The sequence below is a fragment of the Dermacentor variabilis genome, chromosome 2 (assembly GCF_050947875.1).
Source record: "Dermacentor variabilis isolate Ectoservices chromosome 2, ASM5094787v1, whole genome shotgun sequence".
NCBI classification, from domain to species: Eukaryota; Metazoa; Arthropoda; class Arachnida; order Ixodida; family Ixodidae; genus Dermacentor; species Dermacentor variabilis.
Window position 1 is genome coordinate 89,226,866 of NC_134569.1, and position 14,282 is coordinate 89,241,147.

At 43.4% G+C, this 14,282-nt stretch overlaps 1 protein-coding gene across 1 annotated transcript in view; it reads right to left on the minus strand.

The window, feature by feature from the left end:
* The window catches only part of unc80 (unc80, NALCN channel complex subunit), a 178,872-nt gene that overhangs the window by 111,878 nt on the left and 52,712 nt on the right, over positions 1-14,282 (minus strand). Inside the window, exons 16-17 of the mRNA XM_075681230.1 lie at positions 3,332-3,480; positions 2,330-2,474 (exon numbers count right to left, since the gene is read on the minus strand). Of these exons, the coding sequence (XP_075537345.1) occupies positions 2,330-2,474; positions 3,332-3,480 (294 nt within the window). The remainder of the gene's footprint in view (positions 1-2,329; positions 2,475-3,331; positions 3,481-14,282) is intronic.

Genomic DNA, 14,282 nt, shown 5'->3' on the forward strand with positions numbered 1-14,282 from the left:
ATCTGAACTGGATGGGCAAGTGCATGAACGCATATTCTGGGGAGCATGTTGACTAATGATACAACAAACTTACAAAAGCAATATGTAGAGACCCAACTGTTAATAATAACACACAGTAAAAGATCGTTAATTCACAACTCGTTAATTCGAAATTTTGGATAATTTAATGTAGCCACCACGGTTCGTCCAGCAATGTATTGAAAGCATTATGTTAACACATCCCGCTAATTCACACTGAAATCCGCACTGCCACCGATAATTCAAACTCCACGCCATCGTGGATGGGGAGAGTGCTAGTGCATGGGAGGTGTGGGCAATCCTGGCGTCGCCGCACGGGCCGCGCAGCATCCCTTTTTCCATCTGTGGTTCTTTGTTTAGGCTTGACTGAAGAGAGACGCGTTTGCGCCTGGCCATGCATGGCCATGCCTCTGTTGCAGGTCGCTTCTCTCCCGGGAGGTTCCGTATAAAGCTCAAGGGCGATAAAATCGTCGCCATGCGCCCTATGCTGTACGTGCGAAAGAAAGCATGCGAGGGTGAGCCGGTGAGCGCAGCTTAATCTCGCGTGCTCGAGCGAGGAAGGCTGTGCGGATGCGTGCCCTCTCCTGTAGCGCGCATGAGGCATGGGGGTGAGGGGGAGGGATGGGGACGATTAGTTACTAAGCGAATGTTTACAAGTTTGTAAAGCTGATAAAACTACTATACTTACTTCGTATAGCTATCTACTAATTTGATATCGCAATCGATGCCTCCCTTTTCGAACAAAACTGCAACATTTTTTTTTCTCCGCGCCAATTGGCTCAACGAACATGCGGATGGAGCAAGAGCCACCTTGACGTTGGGCACGTCGGATCACGTTGACTGCATCCGGTTACACTGGCTGCGCCAGTGCTTCGAAGTATAAACATTGTTCACACCAATGTGACGTAGCGTCTGTGCGCGCATGCTCACACCTTGTCGTACTATATACGCGCCTTAACCGAGTGATTTCTTTCTGACTTTTGTTAGTTTGAATTTTCGTAGCATCCCCACGGAATTCGAATTAATGAGCTCCTACTGTACTTGTGTGTATTTGCTGGTGGAGTTTTTATGATTCTTAAGAAACTTATGCGCACACAAAGACAGGACGTCGAACGAAGAAGGGACATACAATGCGCAAGTTGTGTGTCCCTTCTTCGTTCGACGTCCTGTCTTTGTGCGTGCATAAGCCTCTAAAGAATCATGTACAACGAACTCGCCCAAAATGTAACGCTTCTGAGTTTTTATGAGCAGTTCTGAGGTCTGTACATTATTAAAACTGTTAGATACCATCAGACTTCTTCGGCCGCTCTTCTCATAGGCTTAACATGCACTCTCTCTTACATTCTTCCTTAAAGGGGAACTGGGGTCTTGGAGACTAATATCCCTAAAAAGTTCATTTTTCATTTCTGTTATTTTTCTAACATACATGTCATGACACACCTGCTGAAAAAAAGAACTAGCTTAAAATGATGTGCCGTTCAGGAAAAAACTGTTTTTATCCTACGAAATGCTCAGTTTTGCTCATGAATGCACTGAACGTGACCCATTTTGTCGTTCACCAATCGAAAATCAGTTATCAGAGCCACGCCATATTGGTCGCATTTGAAAGAGCATCTTTTCTGACTCACTTTCCTGCCAAACTTTCCGCACCCATGAGAATAAACTGCTTTTCTCACATGGTGATTTCTTTTTCGCACTTATCTAAAATCTATTCTTGGCCATCAGCAACTTTCCGAGAGGCGTAATTACTCTCCTAATGATTATATTTTAAGAACTTTTTAACCTAATAACTGGGCTTCTAAGGAGTGCAGTGTGTCTATAATACCATGTTTCTGCACCCTGAAACATTTTGAAATTTGCAGGAATTAAGAAAAAAAAAAGAATTCATATGTCGAATTATGACTTCCAACTTTCGCAAGGTTGGGTAGGATAGAGGTGGAAGAATGAAACAATGTTTATTGCACTTCTTGAGTATTTATGAATATATTCATATAAGTTTTAGCTCACTTACTGTAAAACATTTTTGTCAGTCATCCCAAAAATTTGGAACAGTAAGAATTATATTAAATATATTCTTCATTATTTATAGAAAAACTAGCTGCATATTTACAACTAGCACACTAAATTGACTATTAGTACCTGTAAATTTAATTCCTCTAGTAGCAATAGCAATAAAAATTTTGCTCGAGGCCCAGGTCCCCCCTGAACAAATGCTAAACACAGTCCAAGTAAGGCTTGCTAACAGAAAAGGTTTGCTGTTGTGCAAATGGAACGTTCTGAATAGCAACACTGGGAGGCACCTAAGGCATACCTGAGCACTGGGGACTTTTCTCACGCCTCTTTTCCTAAAGAAAGACTTTCGGCTGCTCTTCTCAACGGCTGTCTCATCGATAATAAAAACATTTGATGAAAACAGTGGGTCCTTTAACTCTTCATGTTCCATGGACTTTGCATGCCTGGAAAAGGTAAAGTGCCTAAAACATTGCATGATACGAACTCACACATGCCTGTTATTACGTCCCTTCGGTGTTGCCATCTTAGGCTGATAAATTCAAAACTGCTTAACTTTAGGAGCATGATAAACTGGTCAAATTACTGCTGGTTAATTATTAACAAATGCACAAAAATCTAGAACTGAGGTAGTCACAAGAACACCAACAGGAACGAGGTGCTGTGTCATGCTTGTGTCTATCTTGGTCCCAATTTTTTTCACTGTCATTAATAATGAACTTTCCAACTGCACTGCTTGGTGCACTGTTATGGTTAACCTCAAAACAGCATAGTCGTATGTACATATTCTTGCAGCATTGCGTGAATGTACTGAACAAACACCACCATCTTCTGCTACAAGGTAGTATTCACGTTCCATGATATAACATCTTCAAGATGGCAACTACTAGCCAAAGCTAATATGGTCTAGATTCAGAAGTGCTGCAAATAACATATGCTGCCACGAGATAGTACGGCAATTAAGCATAAAATGTCGTCAATGTGATACCATTCAGCACTTGGTGCTGCTGTTTAAAATGAAGGCAACACTATACAGCTGAAGATAAATACTCAAACTGCATGACAGTTGACTGCAGCAAGAACCTATTGGTTGTACAGAAAGAAGCTGCAGGTTTCTGCACACTGCTGCGATGGTCCAAAAAGCAAGTGTCCCAGATTCCATGAAAATATCTCTATGCAGAGCTGGTTTTTAGGACATGAACAGCAACAAAGTAAGCTTAAAAATGAAACAGCTCACCACTGCTTGTTAAGCTTCACCATTTCTTTCAAAGGAAAGCAAGAACTAGGAAGGTTACATTAATACCTGACAATTCTTGTTCCCGGTACATAATTCTTCTTTTTATTTGGACGGTCTGCAGAATCAAGCATCCCACTTAAGGCCACTCTTCGAAATATACCTCCGTGGTTGTCATGAACGTAGCTTATCAGCTGACGCAGATCACAGTATAAGGACTGTTGAGAAAGAAGAAATAGAAAGAAAGCATAATAGCATTCTATCAGTGCACAAGTGCTGTAGCATCATTCAGTAAAAGAAGGCTGCTCATTTTATACAGTGTTTATATTGGGAAGTTTTAATTGGTCATATGGTGGCAGCTCCACTGAGATGAAAACAGAAGGAAGTTGAAACAGGACATGTACTGCTTCCAGTTCCTCAATACTCTGTTTTCGTCTCAATAGCACTGTCACCATATCATCATACAATGAATGTTCACCAACTTGTCCAGTTTTCTATACTGATAAATTTGAACTGTTCAGCTGCAGCAACATCCCCCACTATGATAAAGATTAGGATGCTTCAATGTCATGTGCATGCAATGCAATACATTGGTAATATCCATATCTGTGTATGTGTGTACATGCATACATGTGTATATGTGTATGTGCGTGTGTGTGCATGTGTATTCAGTGACATTCTAGACAAAGATTTATCAGAACTGTTAATGGTAGGCTTTTTTTTTTCTACATAGCAAACAGATGATTGTGTTTGCGGCACGTGTCAGAGGATAAACAGCTAGCTCTGCACTCTGCAAGGCACTCCTTTTTTTATCATCAGTGTCCACTAACATATAGTAACTCTGTGCTTGATTTCTTTTTTCCATATCAGTTATCAGCTACCAGCTCCCGGTGGAAAATACTTAACTTTAAGATTTGTCAGGGCTAAGTTTGCATATTCGGGAAGCAGTAGCAAACAAGAGACACTACGATGCAATATTAAGTCTGATGCAGGCATCCAAAGGCATCCAGAAACCTCCAATTATGCCTGTCTTGAGTGAACTGACTCCATCCTATGCCTGAGACTTTTCTAATTTTATCACACAACAGAGCTCCCTGCTATCATATAGTTGAGGTTTACTATACCAAAATAAAAGTTGAATGCAGATATCAATGCCGATGGCTGTGGTTTCAATTTGTTTAACCAAAGTCAATGCACACATCTCAATTGAGCACAACATCCAGTCAGCTGTGACACTTTATTTTTGCACAAGCCACAGTCAAGACCCCTACTTAAAGGGACATGTTTTGGCAAAGGAAGCAGTACAATCACACCTATATCAAAAATCAGTAGAGGTTCCATGATCAACAGCGCTACAGTGCGGAGCAACACAGTGAGTAAGAAGCTTTAAAAATCTGCGAATAAAGTTAATAAAATCTTTGCAGTCAGCTGCATCCAATTTCAGAATCAGAGTACATTAGGAACATTACACAATTCTCCTTTACATAATAAAAGGGGCCCTGAAACACTCCTCTAACTAATCATAGAATGGCCTCACTATTAAATGACATCGCCTCATGAATCTCCTGCTGCAAAAATTTTTCGAATCCTCCAAGTATAAGTGCAGTTAGACGTAGGTATCACAGAGATGAGCACCTTTCCCTCGCCCTCCATCTCCACTAGGACACCGACAGCTACACAGGTGATATGGCAAGGGTACAAAGCCCGGGCCAAATGGTGAAAATCTTGCCCGGCAATAGGGCTCATCGCGGCATCGCTGTGGTGTTTATGCTCCACAGCAAGGCGCTGCTATCTCGGAGGTCACACGCATACGCAGCTCCACAGCTATGTGCAACTGTCATGCGTAGATTGGCAGTGAAAAGATAAATGCTTTGTTTGTCTTTTTGAGATAGTAGAACTATATATTTTTCATTTATTTAATTCGAAATTAGCAATAATAGTATTGCTGAGAATGTTCTCAAGATCACAAAATCAGTTAATAGCTGTCGGTGGGCTTCGCTGCTTGCGATGACGACAATGTGAAGACGAGAGCAGATGATTTTTCACCGTTTTTGACACATAACTGTAAATTCCCTGCTACATGCAGTGCAATAATACAGTCAAATCTCATTACTACGAACCCCACACTAATGAATTTCTCAAATTTACAAATATTCAAAAAATTCCCGCCAGATTGCCTATATTTTCAATGTAAAAATAATTCAGAACTACGAATGTCAATGCAGTGCATATTTCAGAATAATGCACATAGTTTATTTTCTTCTTTATAACCAAGGAACAGCAGTATTACGAATTCGGCTAAATGTAACAGCTCCACAACTCTTGCATGAAATGGAAACCACGAGTGCAGTAGCTATCATTATCACCACGTTGAATGCCAACTGCTTCACCACAAATTTCACCAAGAACTTCGAGACAAAAGTTTGGTGATGTTCGCGCAAGATCCAACGATGAATGCAGCTAGCGATTGCACCAAGACAAAGCGAAAGCAGTTTTTGCTACAGGACAAATTGGATGTATTGCATGAGATAGAGATGCAGGGAAAAAGCAAATTGACGTGTGCAGACTGCGTGGCATTGCCCCATCGACCACTGTCACCATTTTGAAAGATCGAGACAAGACTGTCAAGCTACACCGGGAATTGCAACTCGCTCCTACGAGGAAACAGCTGCAACTGGGAAACTTTCAAAATGTGGACCAAGCTGTTCTCACGTGGTTCAAAAATGGCAGACAACAAAACGTTGCTGCGTCTGGCGCAATACTCCAAGAAAAGCCGGCGAATTTGCCGATGCACTTGAAATAAATGGGTTCAATGCCAGTGCGGGTTGGCTTTTCGTTTCCGCCAAAGGAACGGAATAGCTTGGCACGTAGTCTAGGGCGAGAAAAAGGCTGCTGACAAAGAAGGCGCGGGTTCCTGGCGCAATGATTGTTTCCTTGAGGTGGCTGAGTCGTACTCTGAAGACAACATTTTTAATGCGGGCGAGACTGCATGTTTTTATGAGTTCCTGCCAAACCGGAAGATGCACTTCAAAGGGCAGCAGTGCAAGGGAGGGAAGAAGTCGCATCTTTGTGTGACAGTCCTGCACTGCTGCAATGCAATAGGCCCGAAGAAAATTAAAGTGCTCGTCATTAGCAAGTACGCAAAGCGTCGCTACATGAGAAACGTCATGTCATTACTGTACGACTACCGTGCCAACAAACAAACCTGGATGACCAGAGAACTCTTTTCTGAGTGGCTCATCAAACTCGACAATCAAATGAGGAGGGATGACCAAAGAATTCTACTGTTGTCGACAACTGCTCTGCTCACATTATGAATGTTCGCTTGACGCATGTTCGCTTGGAGTTTCTGCCACTAAACAACACCTCCTTGCTGCAACCCCTAGACCAGGGCATTATAAAGAGTGTGAAAGCAAAATTACTGCACAACGGTTGATTATCAACCTTCGCCTAAAGCAGCCGACTGCAATCAATATTCGTCAGGCAGTGAAAATGCTCACAGGAGCTTGGTGGAACTTGAAGGCGTCCACCATTAGCAACTGCTAGTGAAAAGCAGGGCTTGTCAAAGTGCCTGTGCAGCTTGAAGATGACCTGGAGGCGACTGGCAACAACACAGAAGACCTGTTGACCGAGGCTGCAGAACTGCTGCTCGCCGTCTCTTCCTTCGACGAATATGTGGAAAGCGATAGCGCAGCACTAACGGTGGCGGACCTGACAACCGAAGAGATCATTAACTTGTTCGCGACGTCTCCAGTGACAATGACGACCTGAAGGAAGACGACTGTGGGTCACTGAACACAGAAGATGAGATCGTGTTGAACATTGATGTTTTAGTGCCCATGAACAAAGTCCGCACTTGATCACTCGGTGCAATGACGCACCCGATGAGGCATTGCACAAAGTGGAATACGTAGATGCATTCCTAATCGGTTGTGCGTGCTGCACGTGCAAGAACAAAATCACTGATTTCTTCAATAAAGCAGCTTTGAAGTGAGTGAAACATTCTTATTTTAGAGTATGCATGTCTGCACACACGTCTACTGCCAAGGTATGTAATTTTCATTTCTAGGTTTGTCCACTGGCTTATAACTGCAAGTTTTTCATTTTCAGACGACACAGCGCTCAACTGAAATATTGTTTCAGGTGTTCCTTGCAGTATTCCTGGGTCGACTATCGCCTGCTGGCTCGGTAGGATTGGTCGAGACCAACGTTACCGCTTGGCTGCATCATTGCATCATCAACGAACTTGCGCTGTGCTGTGAACCGTCTTTGAACATTTTGTGTCCGTCACCGCTACTGCTCGGTGTTAACCGGATTTGCAGCCGGCAACATTGCACCCGGTTAGCTGACGGCCGGCTAGAAAAGGACGGATGCTTCATCGGTGCAACGGGCCACGACGCAGCTTTCACGATGCAGCGCTCAGCTGAAATGTTGTTTCAGGTTAGTTACTATGAGACCAAGTGTTACCGCAATAACGATGTATGCTTATTTGTGGTGCCGTGGCCACCCGATTTTCTGAAGTGTGCTCGCGATTTTGCTGTGTATGTTTGGCGCCTCTTATTATGTTGCGGGGATATTGAGTCTAATCCTGGTCCTATGACGAAGGCCCAGGAAGAAAAGCTCAATTCCGTATTTTCAACAATTCAGTGCCTTGAAATCAATAACGCAAGCCTTCAAGAATCAATAACCAAGATATTACAGCTTTATGTTTCAGTTAAATGTGACCTAGAGTCTCTAACTGATCGAGTTGTCAAGCTTGAGTCAAAGGCTCCGTCAATGGCCTTGAATAAACTTCCCAACAATTTTGATGCAAACTTTTCGCAAATACAACACATGATTGATGACCTACAATCTAAAGTTCACCTGGCAAACACTTCATCGCCAGCCTCTAGCAAAGAATGCATTTCAAAAATATAAGACAAGGTTGACGATTTAAAAATAGATCTCGAAGGTCAAGTGTTTTATTTTATGGCCTAATTAATTTGCAACAAAATGAAACCTGGGAATCTTCAGGGCGCCTTGTTACAGAATTCTGGAAGAACCAGCTAGAACTCAGTCACTTCAGTTGCCAGGGCACATTGACTGGGTAGTTTTTCTGCAGAAAAAAGGCGAACGATCATTGTCAAGTTTTTTAATGATAAAGTTGAAAGTGTACTAAGCCGTGGCTATAAACTGAAGAACACAGCTTTCAGCATTGGCCACGACTACTCACAGGGTGTGCGAGATAAATGTTGCAAGTTGTGGCAATGGACGTCCGCACGCCAAGTTTCATCCTAGACGCCAGCGCTCGTTTCTCCCCTGGCAGAATGATTTGCCCTCCAACGGGTGTAGGTTTCCACCGCCGCTTCTCTTCACGATCACGCCCGCATTCAGTTCGCGCTGCACGCGAAACGTATCTTGTTTGCGACGGCGCCTCTTCAGATGACCGGAAATTATGATTGTGTTGTTAACTGTCACGACAGCAATGTAAACACGAAAGGGTTGATGCCACCAGTGAAATTCTGCCAATTCACAAGAAAATGGTATGAAAAAATCAGATGACAGACATGGATTACTGCGGTAAGCCGAAAGAAGTAAACAACTGCCAAACGAAGTGAGCTCGTTCATTGATCACTCCTGAGTGTATGATGGTTTTTATATGTAACCCACATGAATTTAATAGTTACTCGGCATATAATCCTTTTATTCATATAAAAACTTTCAGTCGTTTGACCAGCGCTTGCCCTGTCTTCTTTTTCGTGTTTCGTTTGTGTATGCGCTACCCAAGAATGGAAACCACTTCTGTTTTATGCGCTAGCAGTGGCCGAAGTTCACGCGTGCCGAGAAATTGAATATGTGCAAAATGCATTGAACATGACCGGAGTTCATTCCTGCATCCCCACTGCCCCGATCAAGCGAGTTACTGGACGATACACGCCCGCGTCTTGGTTGCGCCGGCATTGCAGAAGCAGAAATGATTACTAATACTTTCGACTTCCGTCTCTTGAGCACTGTTAAAAAATGGCCAAGCTATTTACATTGCTGCCTCTTCTATATTGTAGGGGACGTACTAGTTAAAGTTGTGTGCGCATGTCGTACTTGTGCTATGCAGCGATATATTTTGTTTATTTCCGCACAGTGTCGATGGAAGTCCGTTGTCGCCATCAGAGACAACACGGATTTGCAGCAAACATCTTGTGAGAAACTGCAAAAATGACTTTAGCCCATATGTGCCGTGTGTATGAGCCACATCGTATGTGCCGACGATTTTTCCGGCAGCACATACGATGTCGTTTCCAATTACCTGCTCAGTGTCACTTACATGGCTAAGCAGACGCTGCCCTTTCACCGCATTGCAGCCATAAAAATCATTGTCAAGCGTACCGATCTTCTTAAAGGTAAATAGAAGCGTGTACAGTCTGTTTCACACTTAGGGGAAAACTCGGAACGTATTGCATCGCGATGCAGCACGCAATGCAGTCGTGCGGCGGCAGCAGCTCGAGCAGGCGCAGACGCTCGAGGGGCGGAGTCGTGATCTGCGTTGTCTGCTACGGTGGCACGCGCTGGCCGCATTGTCGGAAAGCGTGCTACTGTCAGGGGCAGCGCATCAATTTCATCGGTACTGCAGTAACTGAGCTGATATTCTTTACTAAACGTTGTGCGACGCCAAACTCTGAGCCTTCATTGGCGATAATGGAGTTCCACAAACTTCTTTTGACAGCATGCTTCGTTTGTTCTTTCGAAAGGCGGGGGTACTGAGCGCGTGCACGTATATTTCTTCACTGTGTGTGCTACCGTAATATGCAGCGACAAGACGCACCAAGATGTGCGTGCAACGTGCTCAGTCTTTATTTGACTCGAAAGGAAAACAAAGCACTCAACAATGATAACTATGGGGGTCGAACATGATGAAACAAACGGATACGATTAAAGGAATGTTTTAGGTTAAGACAATGAGCTGGAAGTGATTTTTCTCAACAATCAATCACTACACCAGACAGACCCTGCCTGCCGGCGGGGAATTGGACACATCACGCTCCAAACTTCAGTTAATATCTGGTCATGTCCCCAGCAGCGGCGATGACAGCGCTCATCCTGGAAGGCAGTGAAGTGTAGAGTGCCTTGATCAGGATGTGTTTATTCGCAGCACATCTCAGTCGCTGATGATTGTGGATTGAAGCCTATCCTCGGGCGACTGATAGAGGGGATCGTGCACCTGCGATACTTTCAATGAGACCCAGACATTTTAAATGATGTTGGCCCCCAGGGATTGAGGCGGCCACTCCAAGAGAGTGACGGCAGCTCTTCCAGCAGTTCTTGCACAACACGAGCAATGTGGATCGGCAGCCTGTCGTGTTAAAGTATATAGTCGCTTTCCAGGAATGGGCTGTCAAGAATGTATGGAATCAGTACGTCGCCTGTGACCGCCCTGCACCTTTCAGTGATGAACTTACCCTCGAGGCGTATCAGTGGGCGTCGCACAACACTTAGTAAAGAATACCGGCTCATTTCACGCAGTAACGATGAGGTCGGCGCACTGCAACTGACAGCAGAACGCTTCCCGACAATGCGGCCAGCGCGCACCACCGTAGCAGACGCCGCCGTTCAAGACCCCTCTCCTCGAGCACCTGCACCTGCGCGAGCTGCTGCCGCCGCCTGACTCAAGCGCTCGCCACATCGCGATGCAATGCGCTTCGAGTTTTCCCCTAAGTGTGAAACAGATGTACATCGTCCTTCGAATAAACCGTCCACGCACACACACGTAAGCACACACCGCGCGCAGTACGAAACGTGCCCAAACAAGCGCAGTGCAAGAGGCAGTCAAGGCGGTGCAAACGAGAGATGGGAGAGGCGTACCACCCGCTAGTTGAATTTTCCCCGCATGCAGAGCTCTCAATGCCGGCGCAGCAGCGCTGCTCTCGGTGACGTTTTTGTCTATACGGCAAAACAATCAGAAAAGATGGTGACTGCACGAGACGTTGTGTTTAACAGACTAGTATTAAACTATGACACGTACATCTGGGACACTGACACAAATCAAGCAGCTTGCTTATCCCAGGGTTCAACCGTTTGACAAGCTTGTACTAACTTCCCAATGACTGTGGTTCACTTGTCTTTATAATAATGTGCAGAGAAATCGTGCAGCTTTACCTTTCTGTACACGAACATATTATATTTAGTGATTTAAATTTTCCTTGTATTAATTGGAACACTCAGTCTGTTCCAGTTTCACAAACTGAGGCATGTGCATTCCTTCATGGATGTCTGGACTTTTCATTAACACAACTCATGAAAGACGCCATGCATTCTTCAGCCCCCCTCCCATGTCAGCCAATATCCTTGATCTCATTATGACAAATGACCCCGCCTCCTGTTCAGGTGGCTTGTCCGATCATACCATCATCCCTTGTCAACTGACGCAAACTTCTGATATAAGAAAGTTACTTCGAAGCGCATACAATGCTACGAAAAAAGCTGATTATGCAAGTATAATTTTGGAGTTGTCATTGTTTACAGACCAATTCTTAGAGCACCACATGACCCGAACAGTTGAAGAAAACTGGGTATTTTCAGGGATACATATTATAGACTCATTGACAGGTATATACCAGTCATTACTATAAAATGTAGCAACAACACACCTTGGTTTAATAACCAACTAAAACATCTCAATAACAAAAAGAAGTGTCTCTATCGAAACACGGACAAATAAAGACAGGCAGTCTGTATCATGGAAACGATACAAAAGATGCGATGCCCAGTACCAATCCCTGCTTAAAACAACACAACAGCATTTTTTTCGTCATGACTTGGCATCAATGCTTATTACTAATCCTCACAGGTTCTGGCGCATAATAAATACAGCTTCCTATCCTGATGTTATCCTTGCAGATTCAAATGGCAAGATATTTCCAGACTTTATGTGTGCGCCGATTCTATATAATATGTTTTTATGAGTGTTTAGTCATGAAGATATCACTACGTGTCCTACATTAGACGCACTTTCTGATGGAGATCCGCGGAAGTAGCGAGGAACCAAGACCTCGAGGAGCACAATGCACAAGACTGACGTAGTGGCCGCGTCGCGGTAAAAGCTTGTCCTCCCTGCGTGGAGGGAGCCTAACCGACTCTGCAGGCATTTTCACTAAAGTTGTTCTCTCTCTCTCTCTCTCTCTCTCTCTCTCTCTCTGATGGAGGCATGTCTGAAGTAATAATTGACGAAGCAGGTATTTTTTCTTTGACGAGCCGACTAAAATTATCATCTACGTGTAACCACAATGGATTCAATCACAACATTCTTAAAAACACAGCTGAAGGACTATCGCGTATACTCTCCGCAATATTTTCACAATCTTTGTCTAACTCGAGCATTCCCAATAATTGGCGAATGGCCAAGGTCATTCCAGTCTTCAAGTCCGGTGAGCGTTCTTCACCCTTCAACTACAGACCCATATCTTTAACAAGTACAATCTGCAAGTTATTGGAACACATCATACACTCACAGGTTATCAAATATTTGGAAGAGCACAACCTAATTTTTAAGTATCAGCATGGATTCCGCAAGGGATGTTAGTGCGACACACAGTTAGCTGGCTTCATTGATGACCTGTAGTCATCCACAGATGCTGGTATTCAGATAGACACAATATTCCTTGATTACTGGAAGGCATTCGACTGTGTTCCACACCACCATCTTCTAACAAAGCTAACGAGGTATAACATTCATCCTCTAGTTCTCACATGGATTAAAGATTTCTTATCTTGCAGGATGCAGTTCACATCAGTAAACAATTTTAACTCTTCATGTGGCCAGATGACACCAGGTGCACCACAAGGCAGCATGCTTGGGCCATTACTCTTTCTTGTTTGTTTTTTTTTAACGATTTACCAGACAGCGGTTCATCTAGAGTCGGGCTTTTGGCAGATGACTGCATAATTTACCATAAAATTTATTCTGGAATTGATCAAGAGGCCCTTCAAACTGACCTTAACTCTATAAGTGCTTGGTGTGATACTTGGGCAATGTCACTAAATCCCTCAAAGACTAAATTTATGTCTTTTACTAATCTAACTACTGGACTTCAAACTTCCTACGTATTAAACGACACTAATGTTAAGCTTGCCTCCAGTTATAAATACCTATGGCTCTGGTTCTGCAGTGATCTTACGTGGAAAAGCCATATTGAAACATTTTTAGCATCTGCTAAACGATGTCTAGGCCTCATCAAATGTAGTCTAACACACGCCCCACCCCACATTAGAAAACTGGCATACACCACATTAATTCGACCAAAGCTTGAGTATGTGTCAGCCTTATGGGACCCTAAACAAGAGTACCTTGTTAATGATATTGAAGCGCTGCAAAATCGTGCTACGCTATTTATTTTTTCAGACTATTCACGAACAACTAGTGTCACCTAGTTAAAGCAGCATGCTGAACTTGAGAATCTGTCAGTACGTCGCAAAATAGCAAGCTTGACACTGTTTCATAAACTCTATCACCACCCGCTCCTTCATGAAGATTTTTTTTCTACCCCCTCTGCTATAATCCCTCGTCATGATCATCCTTTGAAACTAAAACATGTTTTTTTGTCACACATCACGATAAGCTCATTCTTTCATACCATGAGCTACAACCGAGTGGATTAAGCTGCCAGCTGACATTGCCACAAAACTTGACTTAATCAATATCAGAAACTTGTTTGGTCTTATCTCATGCCCTGAATGTACATCAACCATGCTCGCCCCCTTTTTATCACTGTTCCTGTTTTCTTTTCTTTTTTATTTCTCGGTATTTTTATATTTACGTACTGTTAAAAAGAACTGTTACGTGGCACTAAATTTCAGTGTTCTGCATCATATAACCATTGCATTTGTTCTGCATTGCATAACATGAAACTTTGACACAAATTGGCCTTACTTTTTTTTTAGTGTGAATGTTTTTCGCTTTTCTTTTTTGCCTTGTATAATTGTGGTCATCTGTTACATGTTACCTTTGATGATGTTGCATAACATCCCAATGTAATACCCTCCAGCGGAG